This window comes from Vespa velutina, chromosome 7, assembly GCF_912470025.1.
Source record: "Vespa velutina chromosome 7, iVesVel2.1, whole genome shotgun sequence".
In the NCBI taxonomy this organism is placed as follows: Eukaryota; Metazoa; Arthropoda; class Insecta; order Hymenoptera; family Vespidae; genus Vespa; species Vespa velutina.
Genome location: NC_062194.1, coordinates 7,612,579 through 7,636,086, shown reverse-complemented (window position 1 = coordinate 7,636,086; position 23,508 = coordinate 7,612,579). Strand labels below are relative to the sequence as shown.

At 29.8% G+C, this 23,508-nt stretch overlaps 4 protein-coding genes across 7 annotated transcripts in view; 3 read left to right on the top strand and 1 right to left on the bottom strand.

The window, feature by feature from the left end:
- The first annotated feature begins 6,007 nt into the window (after nucleotides 1-6,007).
- Nucleotides 6,008-7,460, top strand: LOC124950741 (molybdopterin synthase catalytic subunit-like). Of its 2 annotated transcripts, XM_047497935.1 has the most exons (4): nucleotides 6,008-6,078; nucleotides 6,392-6,538; nucleotides 6,609-6,893; nucleotides 7,276-7,460. In XM_047497935.1, the coding sequence occupies exons 1-4, from the start codon at nucleotides 6,058-6,060 to the stop codon at nucleotides 7,300-7,302; spliced, it is 480 nt and encodes a 159-aa protein (XP_047353891.1). In that variant the 5' UTR covers nucleotides 6,008-6,057; the 3' UTR covers nucleotides 7,303-7,460. The 2 variants fall into 2 exon arrangements, with proteins under 2 accessions (XP_047353891.1, XP_047353890.1); XM_047497934.1 differs by lacking the exon at nucleotides 7,276-7,460 and having other exon boundaries at nucleotides 6,012-6,078; nucleotides 6,609-7,219.
- On the top strand, nucleotides 7,368-8,090 carry LOC124950636 (MAP3K12-binding inhibitory protein 1-like). The gene is made up of 4 exons (XM_047497604.1): nucleotides 7,368-7,516; nucleotides 7,607-7,692; nucleotides 7,780-8,011; nucleotides 8,087-8,090. The coding sequence occupies exons 1-4, from the start codon at nucleotides 7,368-7,370 to the stop codon at nucleotides 8,088-8,090; spliced, it is 471 nt and encodes a 156-aa protein (XP_047353560.1).
- Nucleotides 7,944-23,508, top strand: part of LOC124950738 (tubulin polyglutamylase TTLL5) — a 40,889-nt gene continuing 25,324 nt past the window's right edge. Inside the window, exons 1-2 of one of the 3 annotated variants that reach the window (XM_047497921.1) lie at nucleotides 7,944-8,027; nucleotides 8,087-8,140. The gene's annotated coding sequence lies outside the window, so the exon portion shown is untranslated. Of the gene's footprint in view, nucleotides 8,028-8,086; nucleotides 8,141-8,445; nucleotides 8,764-23,508 lie in introns of those variants that run through there. The other 2 variants (XM_047497920.1, XM_047497923.1) reach the window with 2 other exon arrangements.
- Nucleotides 16,593-23,452, bottom strand: LOC124950742. Its single transcript, XM_047497936.1, has 3 exons — nucleotides 22,898-23,452; nucleotides 21,750-21,915; nucleotides 16,593-18,079 (listed from the first exon to the last, which is right to left on the bottom strand). The coding sequence occupies exons 1-3, from the start codon at nucleotides 23,159-23,161 to the stop codon at nucleotides 17,649-17,651; spliced, it is 861 nt and encodes a 286-aa protein (XP_047353892.1). The 5' UTR covers nucleotides 23,162-23,452; the 3' UTR covers nucleotides 16,593-17,648.

Sequence of the window (23,508 nt, the reverse complement as noted above, 5' to 3'; positions counted from 1 at the left end):
ACCTGTATGACGCTCTGTTTCCGGACAGTATCGTATCCTTCTTGTACATTGAACGTCTATATTTTTTCGATTTCCCGAAGCAAAGGTCGCGCCAAATCGACGATAAAATATCGTTAGACGATATCTTGTATACATTACAAATGGGTTAAGCACATCGAAGACACGAAAAACATAAGATAACTGGTAAGAACTTAAAAGTAGGTCGTCGATTTAGGAACGAAACATCGAATGATGACCTAATAAAATTTAGAATAATCGAATGTCATGAGCAATAGTTAGATCGAATTGACCGATCTCGAAGGCGATAATTTCCCTTCTCTTTCGACATCATCGTTCCCTTCTCATTTAATTACTTGAGTTTAAATACGTACTAGCGGGAAATTTGTATTTATTCGAACGAAACGAATTTCGGTCGCGTTGCGTCGTAAGGTGGAACAACGTGAGTCACTATTGTGTTTTAATTTTTGCTCTACTTTTTCGATCTCGTAAGATTAGAGCCACGTATTACAATGGAAAAAATATTCGATATAAAACGAGAACGATATATGTTTATATATTTTTATTCGATGGAGCAATTTTAAAATCATTATTCTCGAGTACTAACATTGTTCGTAAAAGTGTATAAATAAATAAATAAATAAAGAAGGAAAAAACAGTTAAGTAATAATTAACCTAATAAACATAGGCAGAGCTTAGTTATACAAAAAAATGTGCATTTATATGTTAAATTAAACAGTAATGGTGTTGATTGCATGCAATTGTCTATATTGTATATTAAATAAATTTCATGTGTTAACTATAGTTGCATAAATGTTCTTCCGGCGGATCAATTCGGACGAGCAGTCATGTAAGTTAATGATGCGTTACGTGGCAATAGTTTAAAGGCAAACGATTAAAGTAAAGAAAAAACAAAATCGCTTATGTTTTAAAAAACATTTCGGAATGTATTGTCTATCGTGGTCGATGTTTCAATTGATTGCACAATGGCTCGTGATAAATATTAAACATATATATACTATGCGTAAATAAAGGATAGAGAAAGGAAGAAGACAAGAGGGAGAGAGAGAGAGAGAGAGAGAGAGAGAGAGAGAGAGAGAGAGAGGGAAAGAGGAAAAGACTGTATCTGCATTTGCATTTGCATTTCCGATAGCTTTGGCCTTACAAGGTCATTAGTGTCATTTTAACGACATCAAATAGCTTCCTATATCGACGATCGCATGCGTTTATAGATAAACAAATAGACACGATTGACTTTATATCGGACATTGTTAAGACGCAATCGTTAAACTACGTATCTTTTTATTGCCACTGACATTCGTTGATATCTTGCGAGATTATGGCACGATAGTTTTTTAACGCTGCAACACTTATTAACACGTTTATAAGTTCGCCTTCGAATCATGCAACGACCGTTCTTGTAACATCGTGCCGAAGTTCCGTTGTACGTGGGAAAGTACGTCATGACTATTATCGATGTTTTAGTAAATACCGATTAACGGGAAATTACTATAGACTATACTTTGGTTATCTCTCTTTTAGTGCTATTAGAAATATTGTATACAATGTAGTATACGATAAGTTCAAAATATATTATAACTTATCCGAGAATATTTGTCCTCCTAGAACGTTTTTTATAATTTCAATACGAAATTACAAATGCCCGTCATTGCAAAATTTTGAAATACTTGTATTGGAAAAGATGTTTACACAGATGTAGGAATAGTTCTATCGTTTAAACCTTTATGAAAATCGTGTTATTTTACAAACGAATGAATAATGATTGTTGTTGTATTAGATAAAAAAAAAAATTATATTAAAACAATTATACGTAAATATGTAGTAAATCGTTTGATTGAATAAAATAAACAATTTCTTTTATCTTCCGAGTTCGATGGTTGTTTAGTCTTTAGTATATTAAAAAATATATATAAAAAAAGATACAACATTTATATTTGAAAACTAGCCACTTGGAGGAAGGCGATGCAGGCTAATGCGTCATTTCCTAACATTGATTACGTGCACGTTCCGATTCGACGGGATCCTAGCGTAGGGAAGGGACATCATTGACTTTAGTCACTGCTAAACGGACCTTTTCCATCGTGGTTGAACCGGAGGGTTGGCCTTATAACCCAAGCATATAAATCATTGTATAATAAATTACTATAGTCTTATAAGTTTTATCTATTATTTAGTAGTTTAACGAATGTCACGAGACGAAAAGCTTTAATACGGTTTGAAAAAACGAAAGGCCCAAGTTAATTATGATACATTCCGATAATAAAGACGACGCATGTTCGTTATCATAAAAAAAGATTTTCATTACTTTGTCAACTATAAAAACAATATATATATATATATCTTTGGACATCACACAAAGTCCAGGGAGCGCGAGTTTCGTGAAAAACTAAGCGAAAGAAAGAATAACACTACGTATGTATTTACATAGATACATATTTTTGGGTCGCAATCGTGTGTGTCGCAATGCCGTTGCTCGTCTCAAGCGCAGCGCGACGATTGCGACGAATCGACTTGGAATCGACGACTACAACAGAGAGAGCTTCATCGAGTCGACGACGGGTCGCAAATCTTGACGGCTCGACCGAGTTGCCACGATGTTGATACGAGAGAAACATTTTGATGAGAACATTCTTTTCGTATACATAGTTTTATCCTTCGCGGTAGAATAGTAAACTTCGTTCTTCGTCGTTTCTCGATTGTATTTGTCTCATAAAAAGAAAAAGAAAAATTCCATATACGTATCTATCGTGTGCGTGTGTGCGTTATTATGTTGTATTTGAATGAAGAGAAAAAAGATATCTTATCGTTTCAACGACGTTTTATATAGAACGTGTCGTGTGATCGTAAAGAAAAGAAAAAAACAAAAAAAAAACAATTAAAAAAAGAAAAGAAGAAAAAGAGAAAGATAATATAAAAAGAAAGATAAATAAAGACAAAATGTTTATATTTGTACGTGAACCAATCGTGGGTAAATTGTTCCTACTGTACGGATGCACCGTAAGTGCAACGTGCGCAACTATAAGTTGCCGCAACGCGCATACATAAGCGCGCATGCGCATGATCCTCGACTCCGATTCCAATTCCGACTCCGACTCCGACACTACGACTCTTCACCTGCGCGATTAAATCCGTTCATCGAAAGTTTTTTTCGCATCACAGCTAATATTTCGGCTCTTTCGCCTCCAAAAACTCGCACCATTATTTTGCTTCGTTCTTCTCGAATTAGTGTAAATTTATTTATATATTTGTACGTTTTTTATTTTCACGGGTCGGAAAAGTTGCATCTTGGAGTTCGATTTTCCCCGACCGTTCTTCTTATCGACAAATAATGTTTTCTATTATTCACCGGAAGTTACGTAATACGATGAACGCACAAGTTGAGAACAGAGAAAATAAAGAATTAATCTTTCAAAAGTAATATATATATATATATATATATATATATATATATATATATATATAATCGAAATAGAGGAATAAACGGAAAGGGGAGGAAGAAAGAAAGAAAGAAAAAAAAAACGAAAGAAAATCTTTTGACTTTTTGAATCCACGTGCACGTTTGGCTAATAATCTTGGAATTTTTCCTCCGTTACGTCACATATTCCAGTAGTATTCGTGGAACGAACATCTTTAGATATACGCGTATAATAAGAGAGATGTGACTACCACGAACCGGTTTAATATATGACGAATATCTGATTTTGATCATCCTTTTAATGCATTCTTTCGTTTAGCAATAAGGTAAAAGTATGATTAAAGTATCTTTGGCGTATTAAAAATCATTCTCATAGGTTTCAGAATCTCGTTCATATTCCTTTTTAAACTAAATTTATACTAAAGCGATATATATATATATATATATATATATATATATATATACGCGCGGTAGAACTTTGAACGTGCACGTGTATTGTGTTGCACGCACGACGAATATGTTCGAATGCATATCCCAAGGCCGTTGGACGCTGTGACATACTGTAGCAGAGTTAGTGCAGTATCCATAAAATCTCGGTGCCGTGTGTCCTTCGTTACAAATTATCTCGACGTTCTCGTACCGACAAAAGGAGATTGCGTCTATAGAGATTTTCTTATTGCGTTGGTTTCTCTCTCTCTCACTCTCTTTCTCTCTCTCTACATGTATATATATATATATATATATATATATATATATATATATATATATATATCTACATTTGTCTCTCTAAATTTTTTATCTTAAGAAGATGCACTGCAACGTATTGTACGTATCCCACCTTCTTACGTTATGAAAAGAACATATCGTTGAATACGCTCCTGCGGAAGTTATACCCAAATCAATTTTGACCTATATACGGTGCAGCAGCAGTGTGGCCTGTCGATTACAGCTTGGCTCGACTTTAAATCACTTTTCTAATGAATTTTTATAAGTAAACAAACGGGGATTTTAAAATATTTTATACCTTGATGCTTTGATTGTTGGTCAATACAAATGAGCCTATCGTTTCATGGACGTGTACTAACGTAGAATGTCGATATCATTTTCTCACTCTATCATTCTTCTTCTTCTTCTTTGTTAGGACATATGTGTGAGTGTACGTGTGTATTTGTGTGTGTATTTAGAACACTGTGATTCCTTGCCTCACCGTTCTCATTTTTCTCAGCTGACCTTAATTTAGTATAGGGTGTTTAAAGATCAACGATGCGCTATATTTTTTGTGTTCTTTTTATTTTTTTATTTTCATATGTATAAGTCTTTTTTATTTTAATTATATCGCAATGTAATGAGGAAAAAAGGTTGATCGTGAAAATGAGAGAGAGAGAGAAAGAAAGAGAGAGAGAGAGAGAGAGAGAGAGAGAGAGAGAGAGAGAGAGAGAGAGAGAGAGAGAGAGAGAGAGAGAGAGAGAGATTGAAGATAGAGTATAAGAATGCTCGCGTTCTTATACCGATATTACTCGTTTACACGTAATGAATCCTTAAGCTGTCACACCCTTAAATAGCTGGTATACATAAAATACGATAATCTCATATTATTAGTGTAATAAATACTGCAAATTTGAATCAATATCATGAAATAAAAAAAAACATTTTTTATCTATAATATTTGAATAATATTCATATTGAATAATATTCTTTTCTTTATTTATTTAAATAAACTGATCTGAAGATCTGATAGTCTATTATACTTTATTTTGAGAGTTAACCTTTATAACGTGTTAATCGATTACCGAGATTTTGATAATTATTTATGTTCAAGTCTGCTCTACTTATTCTTCCGTAAAAAATTCAATTTATATATACATATATATATTTATTTATTTATACACATATTAACTGATTTTAATGTTACACTATTACTAGGAAAATGAAACAAGATGAAAAGTAACTTATTGTCGTAACTTTTTTTTTAGCGATGATGTAGTCGTTTCGAATAAGTCTTATTCATGAAATTATATTTACATCTTTAAGTATAAATTAGTAATCATATTATTATTGTGTAATAGACGAAAGAAGATATGTAAGATATTTTATAAAATATATTCTCTATCATAATTCATATTTGTGTGTGATTATTAAATAAAAAATTGTATTACTATTTTTCTGCGCCCTTCTTATAACGATATGAATTTAGCCACAGATGGTCTTATTTAGCGCATGCGTAATAATAAGCGACGTTTCAAAATGTCTACTATTATCGAGAGTTTTTTTACTTTTTCATTGTTCCTCTATTAATAGTTTCTTTTCCTTTAAAATGGTATTATGAGAAATATAATAATAGTGTAATAATAGTGAATAAATCAGTTGTATGTGAAATTCATTAAACAAAAAATCTTATAATAATTTATTTAAATGTCCCATTAGATAACTAACGAAAGTTAAATAAGAAGTTTGACATAACTTCTACAGCTTGTAAAAAAAGCAGGATAATCTCAAAGTACTGGCACGTGATTACGTGAGGAGACATTAATTACATAACGTCAATTGATAAATTTAAAGAGTATGTATATGTGATGAAAAATTTAAACAACTAGTAGGTTTGTAAGAAACTGCCTTATACTATAATGGACGCAAATCCTGAACAGGTGGAAATAAAAATATTGTTTTTCGCGAAAGCACGTGAATTGACAGGACTCAAGGAATGTAAAATTATTGTCTCAAAAAAATTATCTTACACAGAACTTTTGGATACAATAGTAGCATCATTTCATTTTGAAAATATACGTGATACACTAATACTAGCTGTGAACGAGGAATTTGTTTCTCAAGATTCTATTTTAGAATTATCAGAGAAAAACGAAATTGCTGTCATTCCACCACTTAGTGGAGGTTTCTTCATTGCTTATTATTTACAACATGCTATTAACATATAATTTAAAAACTCTGTTTTACTTTTAGGTTAACATGGGTACTGGAAAAGATTTTGTTAGGTTAGAACAGAAAGTATTAAATGTTGGAGAAATAGTTAATTTAATAGTTTCGCCTAAATGTGGTGCAATATCTACTTTCATAGGAACTACGCGTGATAATTTTGAAAATAAAAAGGTATTTTTTTAAAATATTTAGGTTATTATATATATTATAATTAAAATTAAGTAATCAATTTATGTTTCAGGTTATAAAACTAGAGTATGAAGCTTATGAACCTATGGCATTAAAAGAAATGAATAATATATGTGCTAAAATACGTTCACAATGGAATATAGAGCATATCGCTATATATCATCGTCTTGGCGAAGTACCAGTGACTGAAGCTAGTGTGGTTATAGCAGTTTCTTCTCCTCATAGACAAGAATCGCTTAGAGCTGTAGAATATGCTATTAATACATTGAAAGCCTCAGTTCCTATATGGAAGAAAGAGATATATGATATTGAAGAGCCTAAATGGAAGGAAAATAAAGAATGTATCTGGTCTAATAGTAAATAATTCTTTAATGTTATTTAATTTTTATATATTTTAACATGTGTAAAATATTTCATTATAAAATATGCTTCCAAAATACAATTTATGGGAACTTTTTGTTGTTATGATGAAATGGGAATGTAGATAGTAATATAATTTTCCTAATATTCATATTTTGTATTTGGCATAATAAGCTAATGTTAAGGGGCATGAAGTATTAATTTTCATAAATATTTACAATGTTTTGTTAAATATTATTGTTTCTCTTTTAATAAATATTTTATTAGAAAGTTAGTGTATATTTTTTGTAATTATAGTGACAAAATAAATTAATTATAAAAATTGAATTACTAATGTTTACTATAATTTTTTTCTACAGATACTGTTGTATGTAATGAAACAATAGAAAAATGGAAGGATTCGTCTAAAAGTTCATGTTCAAATGAAAAAGGTTCTTTGGAAGATGTAGAAATGCCAGTAGAAGAGCCTGTTTTATTTGATCCAAACCTTGTACAAATTAGAGCAAGCTCAGATGAACTTAAACATAGAATAGAATCTTTCATTCAAAGAAAACGTCAACAAGTGAATTTAGTAAACGTACAAGAATTCTGTTGTTACAGGTTGGAATATAACAAAATATTTAATTAAAATTTCTTAAAATATCAATGTATTTTTGAACATTTTAAATTTAATGTTCATTTATATTACAGAGAGCAGTGTAATGAAAAACAAAATTCTTGTGCAAGAGTGGATGCTATTTTGATTAGAAGAAAAGATTCTAAAAGTCATGTTAAAGGTAAAATATATTAATATGAAACAATACTAATATGTATAAGGGATTCTCGAGAACAACTATTGTTAATTCATGTATATATGTCTTCAGTACATAGGGTATTGAATGCATGGGGACCTCAAACAGTTGACCAATCAAGTCTGCATAAAGCTACTAATCATACGACAAACCAGAGCAATAATAACTACTCTTCTGTATTAGACGACCGAATATCTACTGCAGAAAAAATGTTAGGCATAATAAAGCCTGTTTCTCGAGATATCTATGAAAGACTTAAAAATATCGAAAATAGGATATTATTTTTAGAAGGAGTATCTCCAGAGTATAAAGATTTTTGGGTAAGTAGAATAAACTATGTGTAATGATTAAATATTATATACTCATTGTATGATTATAGGTAACAGAGGATATGGATAATTTAACACAGAATGTGAAACCAATCAGAAAAAGGGTAAATATTTCTCAATCTTATTTTGTATATATTTTTTTCACATACACGTACACGCTTTTGTTTAATATCTTATATAAAAGTAACTTATATAAATAATATACAATTGCAGACATATTCTATGGCGGAACTCGATTCAAAATTGCACGAATTAGAAAATAAGTATGCAAAAACAATAAAGTAACATTTATGAGACGATCTATATAAAAAAAAAATCGAATTTATTTTATTATTATATTAAATTATACCAATAAGAAAAATGAAGTATTATTGTTTTCTAAATAAAACGTTTAACATCTTTCTGAATTCAATATTATTAATTAATTCTGAAAAAGAAATAAAAAAACGCATTAATCGATAATATGAAAACATCAATCTCTAGACAAGAGCAAATCAAAATTCGCGCTTTTTTTAACGTCAAGCTCCACCTTTCGTCACGTCGCGCACTTTAGTTCATTAATCAGCTAACAGAGGCAGTCTTCGTCGCGCTGCCATACGGTATGGCCGTAGTTCGTCCAAGTTTTTACCTCGTTCCGAAATAATCCGAAGTGAAACGTTCGTAAGGGATGCATCCACCGTTCGGGAATTAGAACATTTTCGTTGTGCTACGGGTCAGCTGATACGCGGTAAGTTTTACGATCCAGTCTTCTGTTTTTTTTTCCTCCCTTGGACATTCTTTTGAACAAAAGAAGGGAAAAGCACGCGGACAGCACGTCGTCTGCCAGAATGACAGACATCCTTTTCTTACCCTCCAAGGATTGATGGACCGTCGATAGATAATACGAGACTTTTTTCTCAGAAAATTGTATCGTTTTATCCTTTAACGTTCCTTTGAGATTTAAGTTTTTCTAAGATCGCACAAAGATCAGTACTTTTTCTGTCAGAATGCTTGCAGAATGATTTGCACGAGAGACGACCGTTAAGATTGTTTATACATTAGAATGGATTTTTGTCTTTTAGCCACCTTCAAAGTTTCTTCATCTTTTGTTTCTTTTTCTTTTTCATTTTCTTTTTCGTCTTTCTTTTTTAGCAGACTAGTTAGATATCCATGCATATAATCGCCTCATTTACTTTTCAAAGATCTTTGATCTATCTCAAAGGAGATATATACACACATAACATGCGCGCATCACACACAGATAGACAGTAGATAGGACCCGTACTGTAACACATATACACTATTTCCGAATATATTGAAGAATTACAGAGCGAATTTTTTTATACATTTCTCACTTTATCCTATATTTATTTACTCGAATAAACACGAACACGTCCTAGTTATGACTCCCGCGTTTCGTTTTCTTTGAATTCTGAAGTCCTGACTATGAGAGTTACATCTTTTTAAGCTTTTCACAATTTGGTTGTGCTAGAAATATGCATCTACGTATATAGAATGCAATAGACGAAAATATTTGTCTTCAGAGAATTTCGGTGAGTCGCATTTTGTGCTACTCTTCTCTCTCTCTCTCTCTCTCTCTCTCTCTCTCTCTCTCTCTCTGTGCGCGCGCACGTGTTTTTTCATTTTACTTTTTTATTCGTAAACTTTTTTCTTTTTTTTGTTCTCCCTTATGTAAACAAAAATAAAATATTTTTTTTAACTGCAAGTGACGTAATTAATTTTTTTTACTGGCATTCAAAGAATCGAGAGAGAAAACAAAATTTTTGATTAACGATATCTGTTTATTTTTTTTCTTCAGCAAAAGCAAAATCGATTTCGAATCTATATATAGATGCAACGGGCGTGTAACTCAAGTACCGCGTTATATTCTAAGTGTTTTATTTGTGAACACGTGGAACTCTTGCAGCATAGCTTTTAACATCGGAGATTTTAACCTATTGATGTTACTCGAACGTTAGTATAACGTATTCTCGTCTCAATTTATACATGATCGTGAATTTGCTGCTTTCCCAAACGAGGAAATCACGGGCTGATTCATATGAGTACGCCCGAGATACGATTAAATAAATTGAAAAAGAGAAAGAAATTAACATTATTGTATCGTTATGTACTTGTACGATGTAATTATATATACATAGTTATTTCGTTTCTTATAGATTTATTTTCGAATTATTAAAAGATTAGGTTATGCATAGTCCATTTAGCATATTTCCATTTTCCCGCGTAATTTTATTAAACGATCAGCGACAACCAATCGCTTCGTATCTATTTGACATGTGAAAAGATGTTTATTTTGTTTTCTTTTCCTTTTTCTTTTTTCTTTCTTTTTTTTTTTTTTTACTTTTTCTTTTTCCTCTAAATCGCGTATGAAGAAAGGTATTCTTGTGTTTGTTATCGGAACAATAGCGAAGAGGTATACCGGTTATGAATGCTTCGAGCGGAAAAGGAATTGCATCTTCTTTTTTGATGTTTGAACAAAAAAAAAAAAAAAAAAAAAAAAAAAAAAAAAAAAAAAAAAAAAAAAAAAGAAAAAAAAGAAAAAATAAAAAGAAAAAAAATGAAACTGTGGTTCGTTCTTTTATATCGGCTTATGAAATAACCTCGTTAAGAATTAAAATGTTTAATCGGACTCATTTTTCAGAAAGACCGATCATGAGTTTTATTTCCTCTTGATGTTTATTCTTAAGAACATTAATCGGAAACATTCCAAATGATTCAAATATTAAAATGTACCTCGCGTGTGGAAAATTTATTCTGAATTAAAAAAAATTATTATGACGTAAGGCGAAGGTTGATTGCAATTAATTTTGATTGGTCGATGTTTTCGATAAGACCCAATCAGAATCCAATAGTTGTTTTACGTAACAATTTTTTCTTTTCTTTTTTATTTATTTGTTTTTCTCATCTTTTTTTCCCTTATATTATCAGAATCGATTTTTCAAGGTGTAAAATATACGTGCATTTGTATTATTTTATATTCACATTATCGATAATTTTTCTGTCTATTTTTACATCATACTAATCACAAACAAAGGCACGATACGTAGGTTTTTTCTTTTTTTCTTTTCTTATTCTAACCTCGAGGGTAGAATGTATGCGTTTCTTGCAAAATGTTATGTATGTATATGCGTCGTTACATCGTACACGATTTCTCTTAATTACATTATTCGCAAGTGCATTATTGCAGTAACGAGTTACTACTTTAGCAAGCGCAAAGTGAATCCTAATAAAACGCATCGATTCCCTGATGATCCTACTAAATCTAAACTTGCTTTTAGAAAGTTCATTTGAATTTGTATGCACGTTAAATATACAATGCAACGTACTATTTTCGTGGAATATTATTGGCCGATATACGTAGTAAATTATGCAACGTAATCAATTGCGAAGAAATTGGTACCTTGCAAGTTCCCTTTTGGTTTTTATAGAAATTTAATTACAAATATGATTTATTATTTTACGTTTTTATCTTATTTATTTTTGTCTTATTACATCATTTATATCTTAAATATAAAAAATATATCTTTAATATAAAAATTATATTATATATTATAACTCATTATAATAAATGACTTATAATGACTTCTTTAATTAAAAAAATATAATTTAGATATTGAATACAAATTTTTTAATTCAATTTTTTTACATTTGAAAGATATGTAGACACATATGATTTTATATACAAAAAAAAATAAAAGTTATATTTTTATATTTTAAAGATAAATATAAAAAATAATTATATATATATATACATATTACATATAAAAATATAAAAGGTCAATTATTTTATTTCATTTTATTTTATTATATTTTATTCTAGTTTTCATGTTTTTTTTTTCCAATCCCGTTCATTATCATACCGATCATAGAGTATATTTTGTTCTAAGCGATATTTTTCTTTATAAATGTAAACAATTAATTTTTCAATTTTTACTAATTGCTTAACAGTACTTACTTATAATTTTATAACTTATGTAATCAGATTTAAAATTGAACGATATAGCAGACAAAAATTCACTTAAAATTATATATGTATACGTATACGTATACGTATATATTAGATTATCTAAACAGGGAATCGTTTCGCACTCTTGAAATGAAGTTGGGCAATGGATAGAGAACATGAAAGGAGGGATATTGTGAAATCACCCCTCTTTTTCGCTATATGAAATAACAGCTGTGCGTTAAAAGACGACGTTAGATACACGTCTATTAAATCGATAATTTTTCGGCGTTAAACGAAATCATATATCATCGTACGCACACATAAATCTAATAGACGACGTTGCGTAGTCGTTTCCCTCTTGAGATTGTCGTGTCGTCGTTCTCCTCGTCGTTGTCTCCGGCGCGTCTATATGAGTATGAAGTACGATCGTCTCGAGTACGAACTTCAAACTCACGTTTACTGGCAGGGGTTACCTAGTAAAAAAGAGAGACAGAGAGAGAGAGAGAGAGAGAGAGAGAGAGAGAGAGAGAGAGAGAGAGAGAGAGAGAGAGAGAGAGAGAGAGAGAGAGAGAGAGAGAGAAATTTTAAACATGATTTTAATCGAATTTTCTTTATTCATTCGATTTAAAGTTTATTCGTTAATATAATGCTATTAAAAATTATATATTACTCAAATAATTTCGAGATATATAATAATAATAATATATGGATTAATATTTTTTCTTTTTTACGAATAACGTAACGAAAATTATCTACAATTTATTACTATATTAATTATCTATTCATTTGTATTAGATAAATATTTATACGGAATGTGACCGGCTCTGTTATCAAAATAAAAAAAAGAGGATCAAGATACGTAGGAAATAAATAATAATTGTTTAATAATTATGAAGAAATAAAAAAAAGTAGAAAAAGAACTTGTTACGAGTAAGATATAAACAATAAAATATAGAAAAATAAATATCTAATAATCGTACGTTGCGTCTTTGTTTACTAGGACAATGTAAGAAATATAATAAGAGGGAAGGAGGAAGAAAAGAAAGATTCTAGAGTAACTCTAAGAGTATTCTAAGATTCAAGATCGTATTCAGTGTACACTACACTGTTATTAATTTCATCGACCCATTTTACGCCCGCGCACGGATACTCTGTCGTCGAGTCTTTTAGTGTCCAGCGACCTTGTCCGAGTAACTTGCCGATTATCTACGTCGACTCTATGCATTTACGACAGGTGTGTGTATTCCGTTCTTTCTCACTTTTCTCGTCGTCTATTCACATGATATAGGTACATATATACATATATACATACATACATTTTAAAACTCAACAAGAAGACGATATGCCAAGTTGAAACTTTAATGAACGTTCCCGATGTTTTCGAGGTAGTCCTATGTACTTTTACTCTAGTAAATGCTCGTTCACACGACATCGAATCGGCTTTTTTTTCTTATTAATAAGTTAATTTTAAACTCTAAATTCACGCGATACATATTTAGATGATATCGATAATTTTGTCGAATCGGTGTCAACCGATTGTAATGTTCACACATTTAGTTTTTTGACCGTACGTCCCACCTCCACTCCGTAACATACTTATGTTTGTTTGAAAAATTGAACATTGATTGGTTCGGATCAATACTGCATCTACCGATGAAGCAATCAAATCGTTCGAACGCTGTTATTACGATATACATATGCGCCATTCGTGACCGATTCTTTTGTTTTAATCAAATCATTGCATGCGGTTTCTACTGGCAAAAACAAATGTGAAAAATTGCCAAATACACGATTTTATCGTATATACGGTTGACAGTACCTCGTGAAGATATATATATATATATATATATATATATATATATATATATATATATATATATAGAAAATATGTGCCATTGCATGTAGTAGACGATAAAATAACCAATTAGAAAAAAAATCGATTCGGCGTCGTTTGGACGATGAGTTTTTACTCTAAGTTCATATGACATACGTTTTGAATGTATTTTTAAATCTGAATCGCCTTCGACTGATCGTAATGTTCACACTGTTCGATTTTTGATCATATGAACACCTCTTACCCTCTCCTCCTCATGCAACTTTTTTATCTTTGCTTGAAAAATTGAACATCGACTGGCCCGGATCGATACTACATTTACCAATGGAGCAATAAAACCGTTCAAATGCAGTAATTACGATATATGCGTCATTTGTGACCGATTCGTTTTTTTTTTTTTTTTTTATCGAATAAGCGCATGCAGTTTCTATTGGCAAAACCGAATGTCAAAAATTGTCCAATCCCTGATTTTATTGTATACGATTAACAGTGTCATGTGAACATGTACATATAAAACATATGCGTCATTGTAGAAGACGATAAAATAACCAATTAAGAAAAAAGAAAAAAAATTGATTCAGTGTCGTGTGAACGAGCTCTTACTGTAAGCGTTCGTGGAGCCGGACGTATCTTCGAGCTAGATCACTGTAACTGTGTGATTTCTTGTTCTATTAGCAATGCGATCTTGTTATAAGATCGACCTCTTCGAAAAAAAGGAAAGAAAAAAGGTAAGGGGAGACAAAAAAAAAAAGAAAGAAATGAGAAAAACCTTACGTTTGATTGAGATATAGAACACAAGATAGAAAGCCTAAAAAAAAAGGTTATAAAAAGATAAAAAGAAGCTATTGGCTGTCCGTTATCGGGATCCTTCTTACGTGTGGAATCAATTACAGTCGATCGAACGGTGGTAATTTTCAAGCTCCAATTTCACGAGTAGATATCTACCTACCTTCTTTCAGGAATCTATCATTTAAGATCTTATTTCTTTTACCCTCTTCTCTTGTGCTGATAAGTCACGTTGAGATCAAGAACTCCAAGGGTGATTTACTGATATCCAATTTCTATATATAAGTATACGTATACACATACACATAAACTTATAAACTTATTCATTTGAAATGGAAGATTATATCGTTTATTGATAATCATTTGAACCATTCTTATTAACGATTTATACGATTGGTTCGAGTATTTCTAAAGAGCAGATAAATAATCCTTTTAAATTGAACGACTTTATTCGTTTTAGAATGCGTTTGTAGATATTTAACGATTAGACGAATCGTTAACAGTGAGAGGAAAGTTTCAATTTGTAAAGCGGTTAAACTTAAGAGCCACCGCTAGCATCGAAAGTGTCGGTCTCGCCCGATCCGGTTGCCCGATCGATTATGTAATGAAGCGAACGGGGCCGTACCGTTGCTTACTTCCGGACCGGCCGACAGTTCGACTAGCGCCCTGTTAAGACCGTTACATGATTTACGTTCGACCAGGTAATTTATTATTCACCGAAGGAGGTGCAGGCCTATCGGAAATACCTGTTGGTGGTCTCGAGGAATGAGTGGGAGGATTATGTCTATATTATTTTCACGATTCATCATCACGATGAAAGGGCGATCAAACTTGGCAAGACTATTTGCATAAATAAATCGAGAGCTTGATATTATGCGAGTCTTCTTTTTTCTTCTCTCTCTCTCTCTCTCTCTCTCTCTCTCTCTTTTTTTTCATATATCTTTTTTTTTTTAATGCTTATCAAGGCACGAAATCATTTCGACATTTTGCGTCAATAATTGATCTTTTTCTTTTCTTTTCTTTCTTTTCTTTTTTGGTTTTATTTCTTTTATACATAATAAATATATTTTGTATTTGTTTTTGGTTTAATTCTAATTGAAATTAATCCATTTTATGATTAATATTTATTTATTTATTTATTTATTTATTTATTTATTCCTTTTTTTATTCACCAATAGACAAATTGACAATTCATAGATACATACATATATATATATATCATCATCACTCATTTTCATTACTCTTTTATTTATTCTTCAGAACAAGTACTTCAAATGATTTCTGAATGTGGATGATAAGTAATAGAGTATGCAGGACGGATATGTATATAGAAAATCGGAAAGTCTAGGGAATCAATACTGTCCCTTTTCGAAGGTCGAAAGGGAAGTGAAAATGAGGAGATCTCATTCAGGATCTATTCTTAACGTACTTCAAAATAATTGATATAATATTGCATCCGAAAAGAATTACGAAGGAAATAACGAATATTCGGTTAAATTTCGTTACATTATCGGACAAGTTAAAATAATCGGACAATTTAAAATGAGCAATATATAAAATAAATTCCTCATTTATTGTAAGCATTTTATAAAAACAATTATTACAGCGTTAGAAAAAAAGATAAAAGTGCAATAAATTAAAAAATATTATAAAAAATTTTTTTAAAGTTTTTAGCAATATTTGGAGTTATTTAGAAATTAGAATAATATATGATTGCATTTATAAATTTGAATGTTCCTTTCATGTTAAATTTGTACACTTGAATAACCATTAATATATTTATTTTATGATAAAAATATTCATATATAATATGCACATGTACTTTAATGCATAAAAAATTAAATTTTAATGTATACAATAAATGAAATATTGTTCGATGTAATATTTTTTCTTTTTTTTTTTTCCTTATTTAAAATAAATATATTTATTTAACGCTAAATACTTTATTTCTTTTGTTTTTTTTTTCTTTTTTAATGAAAAAATTCTTCGTTTTAAAGCTCAAAAGTATTTACTTTTAACGCATATATATTTTTTTTCTAATAATTCCCTATTAAACTGTAGTAATTTTTATATAGAAATGTACGTATGATAGGATAGCGAGCGTAAAGGTAAGAAAGATTCGGTCGGTGAACTAAAACCACAAGTGTTTCCCTATATCACCTCGTGGTCGTTTATGTGAAAAGCAAAATCGATCGATGCGCTCTAAGGCAAAACTCTCCCTCGTTTAGTAAAAGCCGACCCGGTTGAAATGATCGCGTGCATTAAATGTATAGCACGAGTTTAATTGTCCATAGAATCACCACCCTCCTTGCTGTGTTCTCATTAACGTCCAACAATCTCCTCTCTTTTTCTCACATACCGTATATTCATCAGTAACGATATATATATATTCAATTTTACTTGCGAACATTCTCTTCTTAAAAGTTCGTTTAACATGTATATATATATATATATATATATTCAAATAAATTGATATTTGACGGTAGACTGGCGTAAATGGAAATCGTTTCTGTTCGATAATAACTTATTGACCCCTACTTATTTACTTTTTTTTTCTTTTTTCTTTTTTTTTCTTAATAATCAAATCAATTGAAATTTATGACTATGAGAGTATTTAATTGGGCATTTGATTTTTCCTTTATATTCACTTTTAATCTATCGATCTTTATTGCCTTCTTTTTTTTTTCTTCTAATATTTTTGATATTCGAATATCAATAGAAATTCGTAAGTATTTTGGTTTGTGTTTATTTTGGGGATTTTAGCTTATAGATCTTTACTATGTTTTCTATTTTTCTTTTCTTTATGTTTTGCATACTCGAGTTAATTAAAATTCATTATTATGAAAGCTTTTGATTTTCGTTTATGTTTAATTTTAGTCGATCAATCTTTACTATGTTCTTCTTTCTTTTTTTTTCTTTTTCTTATGTTTCTAAAATCCTTGTCAATTGAAATTTATTATCATCCGAGGTCCTTTAAATTTTTATTTTTCTTACCTTTCATTTCTTTTTCTATTTTACTTTTCCTTCTTTTTTTTCTTTTTAATATTTAACTATACATTTCTCGACCAGTAGCCTTATTGATCATAGATATAAGATGTACATTCCTTTTCCCATCCTCTGTAATATCAATCGAAATTGCATATTTGGAAGAGTATTTTATCCTTACTGTTCGAAAAGTCGCTTTTCGGTTAATCGAGTAGTGTAATTGAGCATGTTTACGCCACGGAAGAAAGCACATAATGTAAGTATTCAAACGATTGTCGTAAATCTGTTGAGCATTTTGGATGAAAGTAATAAATTGCGAATGCCTTGTTGGTAGAGACGCGCATTTTAGCCTTAAGCCAACGTCACCGAGTAATTTGTAAAATTTTCGCCCGCGGAAAGGACTACCAAGAATCTCGATGGTGTTCAGTCGTCGACATTTCTCTAATATGCATGTCAGATAATGCGAACGGAGATAAAACTTTGAAGTCGACCCTGAAAATAATTTAAATATTCAATACACAAATTATATCATTTTTTTCTTATTTGTAATATTTTTTCTTTTTTGTAATCATTTAAAAAAAAGATTAATAAGAATAAAAGAAAAATTTAAAGGAGAATATAATGACTATATTAAAACTATGACATCACAATATAATATTATATCTAATTTATTATATGTATAATAAATTCATAAGTAAAATTTATACAGTATAATATTATAGTATATATAATATTGTTATTCTTTTATATATGTGTATATACGTATACATAGGGGAGAGTAAACTATTATACATAGCATTTAATATAATACTCTATAATATTATATAATATATTTTATTTAGTAATATTTATTATATAATAAATTAAATATAATTATTAAATAAAGAACTAGAATTTTATATATATATATATATATAAATTTTATATATTTATATATATATATATATATATATATATATATATTTCTATTATTAGATATTCTATTATATAATATTATATTTTTGTAGTTTTATATATAATTTGTTAAATTCACAAATAATTTTTTAAAATTAGTTTCTTTAATTATTTTATAAAAATTTATTAAACTTATTAAATAAGTCCTAATATATATATAACTATATTTGATATTATATATAATAAGAAATCGGAAACGCTACTGAAAGATATAAATGATCGATTTTACTTGCGAACATTCTTTTCTTAAAAGTTCGTTTAACATGTATTAAATTAAAGTATCTCATCCATTTTGAGGATAAAGAGAGATCAAACTGAAATCTACTTATTTTCTTTAAAGACGAAAAAAATGGTACGAAATTTATGTGGCTCACGTATCATTAAAGAAAGATCACGAGAATGTTGCAAAACTTCTTCCCGTTTGACATTGTGCCAAAAACGCGTTCCGTCTTTCTCTTTCATCGTTTGTACTACTTTTGAAGATAGGCATATATTGATAGAGGAAAGGTTATGTAAAAAAAAGAAAAAAGAAAAGAGAGAGAGAAAAAGAGAGAGAAGAAAAAATAAAAGTTAACACTTTGCTGACCTGTTTCGTTGCCATATTGAAGAAAAAAGGGACAAAATTGGATGGTAGTGGGGGAAAGTAATAGTAGTGCATATACAGGGTGAATCAATAACCATCATCTCAAATATCATCGTTATTTTTGTTTTTATAGAGAAAAAAATACTGAAGACAAAGTTACGCTATTTCAAAAGGTACATCTAACGATGGAAAGAATTTTTTTATAAGATTATTTCATGGTTATCGTTTCTTCTTATTTATATATACATATAAATATATATATATATATATATATATATATATATATATATAAACGAAACCTTATGAATTTTTGATTCTACGGATTGATCCCTCGTGCTATTCTTAAAAAAAAAAAGAAAAAAGAATAAGAAAGTATTGGAGTACAACGTTAAAGAATGATTAATACACGAGATATTTTGGGAAAAAACCACATCTTTTTTTTCCTTTTTTTCTATATTGAAGACAGAAAAAAATGTAAGAGGAAAACGATTTATTATGTATTCATGATCATATTTTTTTCTCGCAATTGCACACGTACATGCATTATTGCATTTGTATCGTATTTGATATGGTAATAGTTATCGACTTGTTCTGTATATATGTATTACATATATACCACATATGTAGAGTGTTCGTAAGTGGAAGGGTCACCAATGAAGTGTGACAGAAACGCGTCGACATTATCATAAGAGATAATTCATGTCACGTGACGCAAGTGACGTAGATGTAAAGTGGCAGTGGGGGTTAAACTGACGTCATGTATTCCCTTGCGAGGGTAATTCTGGCGGAGCAACAACGACACTGACCGGTCACGAATTAATTTGTATTCCTATGTCCGAACTTTGCTAACCAGTAACGATTTAATTCATCTTTTCACTAACAAAGGTTTATAACAGTTTTGAAGCTTGAAAATGATATATATATATATATATATATATATATATATATATATATATATATAATTGTAGCGTTCTATAGATCGTACTTTTAATTTCTTTAGTTTAGTTCGTGTTATCTTAGTTTAAGTTGAACTTCTAAGAAATTTACATATGCAAGATAAGCCGTGGCACTTCACCGCGCGTCTCTTATTTCAACCCTTTCTATTTTTCCTCTTTCCTTAAAGTCTTTTAACTGATCTATTTAATCGGTATCTTCAGATAATTGGCGTGCCATACTTCTTACTTTTTCTATTCACATTTTGCTATATTAAAAAAGTTTTAAACAAAAAAAAAGAAAGGAAAAGAAAATGAATGACGCATCCGATGTAGTAGAAAGAACATTTGAATGAATTATGTGGAAACACTTGGTCGGATTGTTTGAGTGACTTTGAGATATAGTAAACAGCTGGAAGATGATACTTCGTAGGAGGATAGAAATGACTTTGAGATTAGATCAGATCGTCACGAAGGCAAGAAAGAAATGTGATAATATTCGACAGTGAAATTGATTTTGAAGAAGAATAATGAAGGGAAAATGATATTTTACCGAACTTGTAGAATTATATAAATAATTCTGATGTAATTGTTCAATTTGGAAAAACAAAGTATAAGTGAAATAATTAACTTACTGTTTGATAATAATTTCTTTGATCTAATTACTTCTTAAATAAATTTATATCATTAACAAATGAAAATGTGTCAGATAATCTTTGTTTAAAATTTCATCATGGAGGAAAGTTACCAATCGAGATATAAAGAAGTTTTTAGGTTTACTTGGGATAAACAAAAAAGTAAAAATGGAAAGATTACTGGTTAACTGATGCTTTGTTCGAAGCACGAAAATTTTCTAAAATCAAGATTAGAATGAGATTCAATCAAATTCTTACATTCTTTCATCTTAAAGATAATTCACACGTTACATGTAATAGAGACAGACTTCACAAAGTCAATAATGATATTATGGAGAAGACTTCAAAATTGATATAATCAAATAAAAATAATAAAATATGGGATTTTATTGAGAATGCTTCGTAAAATTGAGGTCGGTTACATTTGCAACTTCGAGATTTATTCAGACAAAGGCAAAATGTTAGAAGGCACTGTGTTATTTGTTTTACGGTCTTTTCTTAATTTTTGTTATTTTTACCAAAATAATTAATAAAAAAGCACTTAAAAGAATTATTAACAAGGTTTAGATATTATGAAAAAATAAAACAATAGGTTCGAGTATATCAATATTCAGCGAAAAATTATATATTAAATAAGAAGTATAAAATGGTATAAAAAAAAGATGGCACTATTTTTTATCAATTGTTCTAACATGTATGTAGTTACATGTTATAAAGTACATCATACCGGAAAAAATTATTAAATATTATAATTATTAAATATGTAATAAGTTACATATCAATTGAATAATGCATTAACAAAAGTATGTTGAAATTTTATTTAAATATTCTTATTTTATATTCAACTGCAGAAAAAGAAAAATATCCGGTTGCATGGAGAATTATTAATTTTGTATATATATATATATATATATATATATATATATATATATATTCGAAATAATCGGTCAGCAAAATGTTATATCAAAGAATATAGGAACGAAACAAGTTTACTGAATTCGAGCCAAACAATGAACGTTGAATTCTTAATCAGAAAGAGAGGATTCCGTTGAGCGTACCTGTACAATTGTAGATATAAAGCTTCTCAAGATTTTTATTCGTCAGCGAAATCTGTCTTAAAATCTTGTCACTGTCCTTTCTGTGATTGATCGTTAATTCCTTTAGGAACGGCATGTTTTTTAGCTTCCCAATTATTTTGGACATGTTCTCGTTACATTTCGTCACCTACGGTACGGATATATATGTTCTTGCCATATTCTTTCGACGCTGTTAACCGATCGATCGATCATAAATATATATTCTATAGTCTCTTAAGGGTTGACACCAAATTTTTGTTTCTTGGGTTAAAAAGATAGAAAAAAAAAGAAACAAAAAAATATTAAAATTTGTTACTCTCTTTTGAAAGGCGAACGAATGTTCATGAGATTTTATTTTAAATGTTAAATAATAAATGGCCTACTTTACGTAATGAAAATTGCTTTCTTTCATATTTTTAGACTATTTAAAAAGTCATCTCTTTATCTTTTAATGTAGAATTTTTTTTTTTTCTTTTTTGAAGATTTCAAAAGGAAAAATATTATACTAGTTGAGTAAATGTTTAAGCATGCATAAGGACAAAATTATATTATTATAATGTTTTTTTTTAAGTTTTACCAATGGTTAGATTTTTAATTTGTTTAACTTATATGTGTATACTTATAAATGAACATATATATTATATAAATATTATATTATATATATATACATATATATATATATATATATAAACATATATATGTATATAGTATATAATATAGTTATAATGTACTATTATAATATAATTACACACTATAATATAATATAGTGTGTATTATAACTAATACTAGTTATTTATACTTAATAAATGAAAAATTATCTTGATATGAGCTAAATTATAGCTAAATAAAGAAATAAATGAATAGAAAAAAATGAAATAATAAAACTTAAAAGATAAACAAGTATTAGCTTGTGACTTAAAAGTTGCATGACAACGTTGCATGATTAATAGATTTTAATTTTGCCATCATATGCACTAAAGGGTTAAAGATTCGATTACATTAACCAGTTATGTAGCAAAAAAAAAAGAAAGAAAGAAAGTCAGTCGCGTGTTTCGCGATCTTATCGTTGACGAAAATTTCGTTCGAAAGCCGATGGGACGTGCACCTTGGTAATATATTATAATAATCACCTCGTACGTACGCCAAACCACGGGATCTTGCATGATACCTTCGAAGTACTTAGACACGCGACCCATATTGGAAAGGTCTTTCTGGGATAGGTATGATAGAATTTGTAGAATGAGTTCAACGGGAATGGATTCGATGTTTGCAGGTTTGTTGTTGTTGTTGTAAGATGACGAAGATGAAGACGAGGATGACGAAAATCCGCAATGCCTAACGACTTTGGCACGTTTCCCAACGTTCTCCTTTTCGTTGATCGCGACCTTGTCCATCCTCCTTGTATTTCCATTTCATTGAACACGTCAATGCGCCGTTTCCTCCACTGGCTCATATCGTATGACCGATATCGATGTAGTCAATCCTTTTTCTTTCGGATTTCACGTATGTTAATTCGACATAACCATGAAACTTAGAATTTGGACATTTTTTAACTTTCAAAGAATCATTTCACTTTTGTTTTAGATATTATATTCTTATATATATGAACGTGTCCATGTATGTATTCATAAATGCGCGCGTGTGTACGCGTGTCCGCTGTGTGTGCGCGCGCGTGTGTGTGTGTGTACGACACACAAGGTGATTATAAATTAAAGAATATTTGAATATTTTGTTTGTTAGG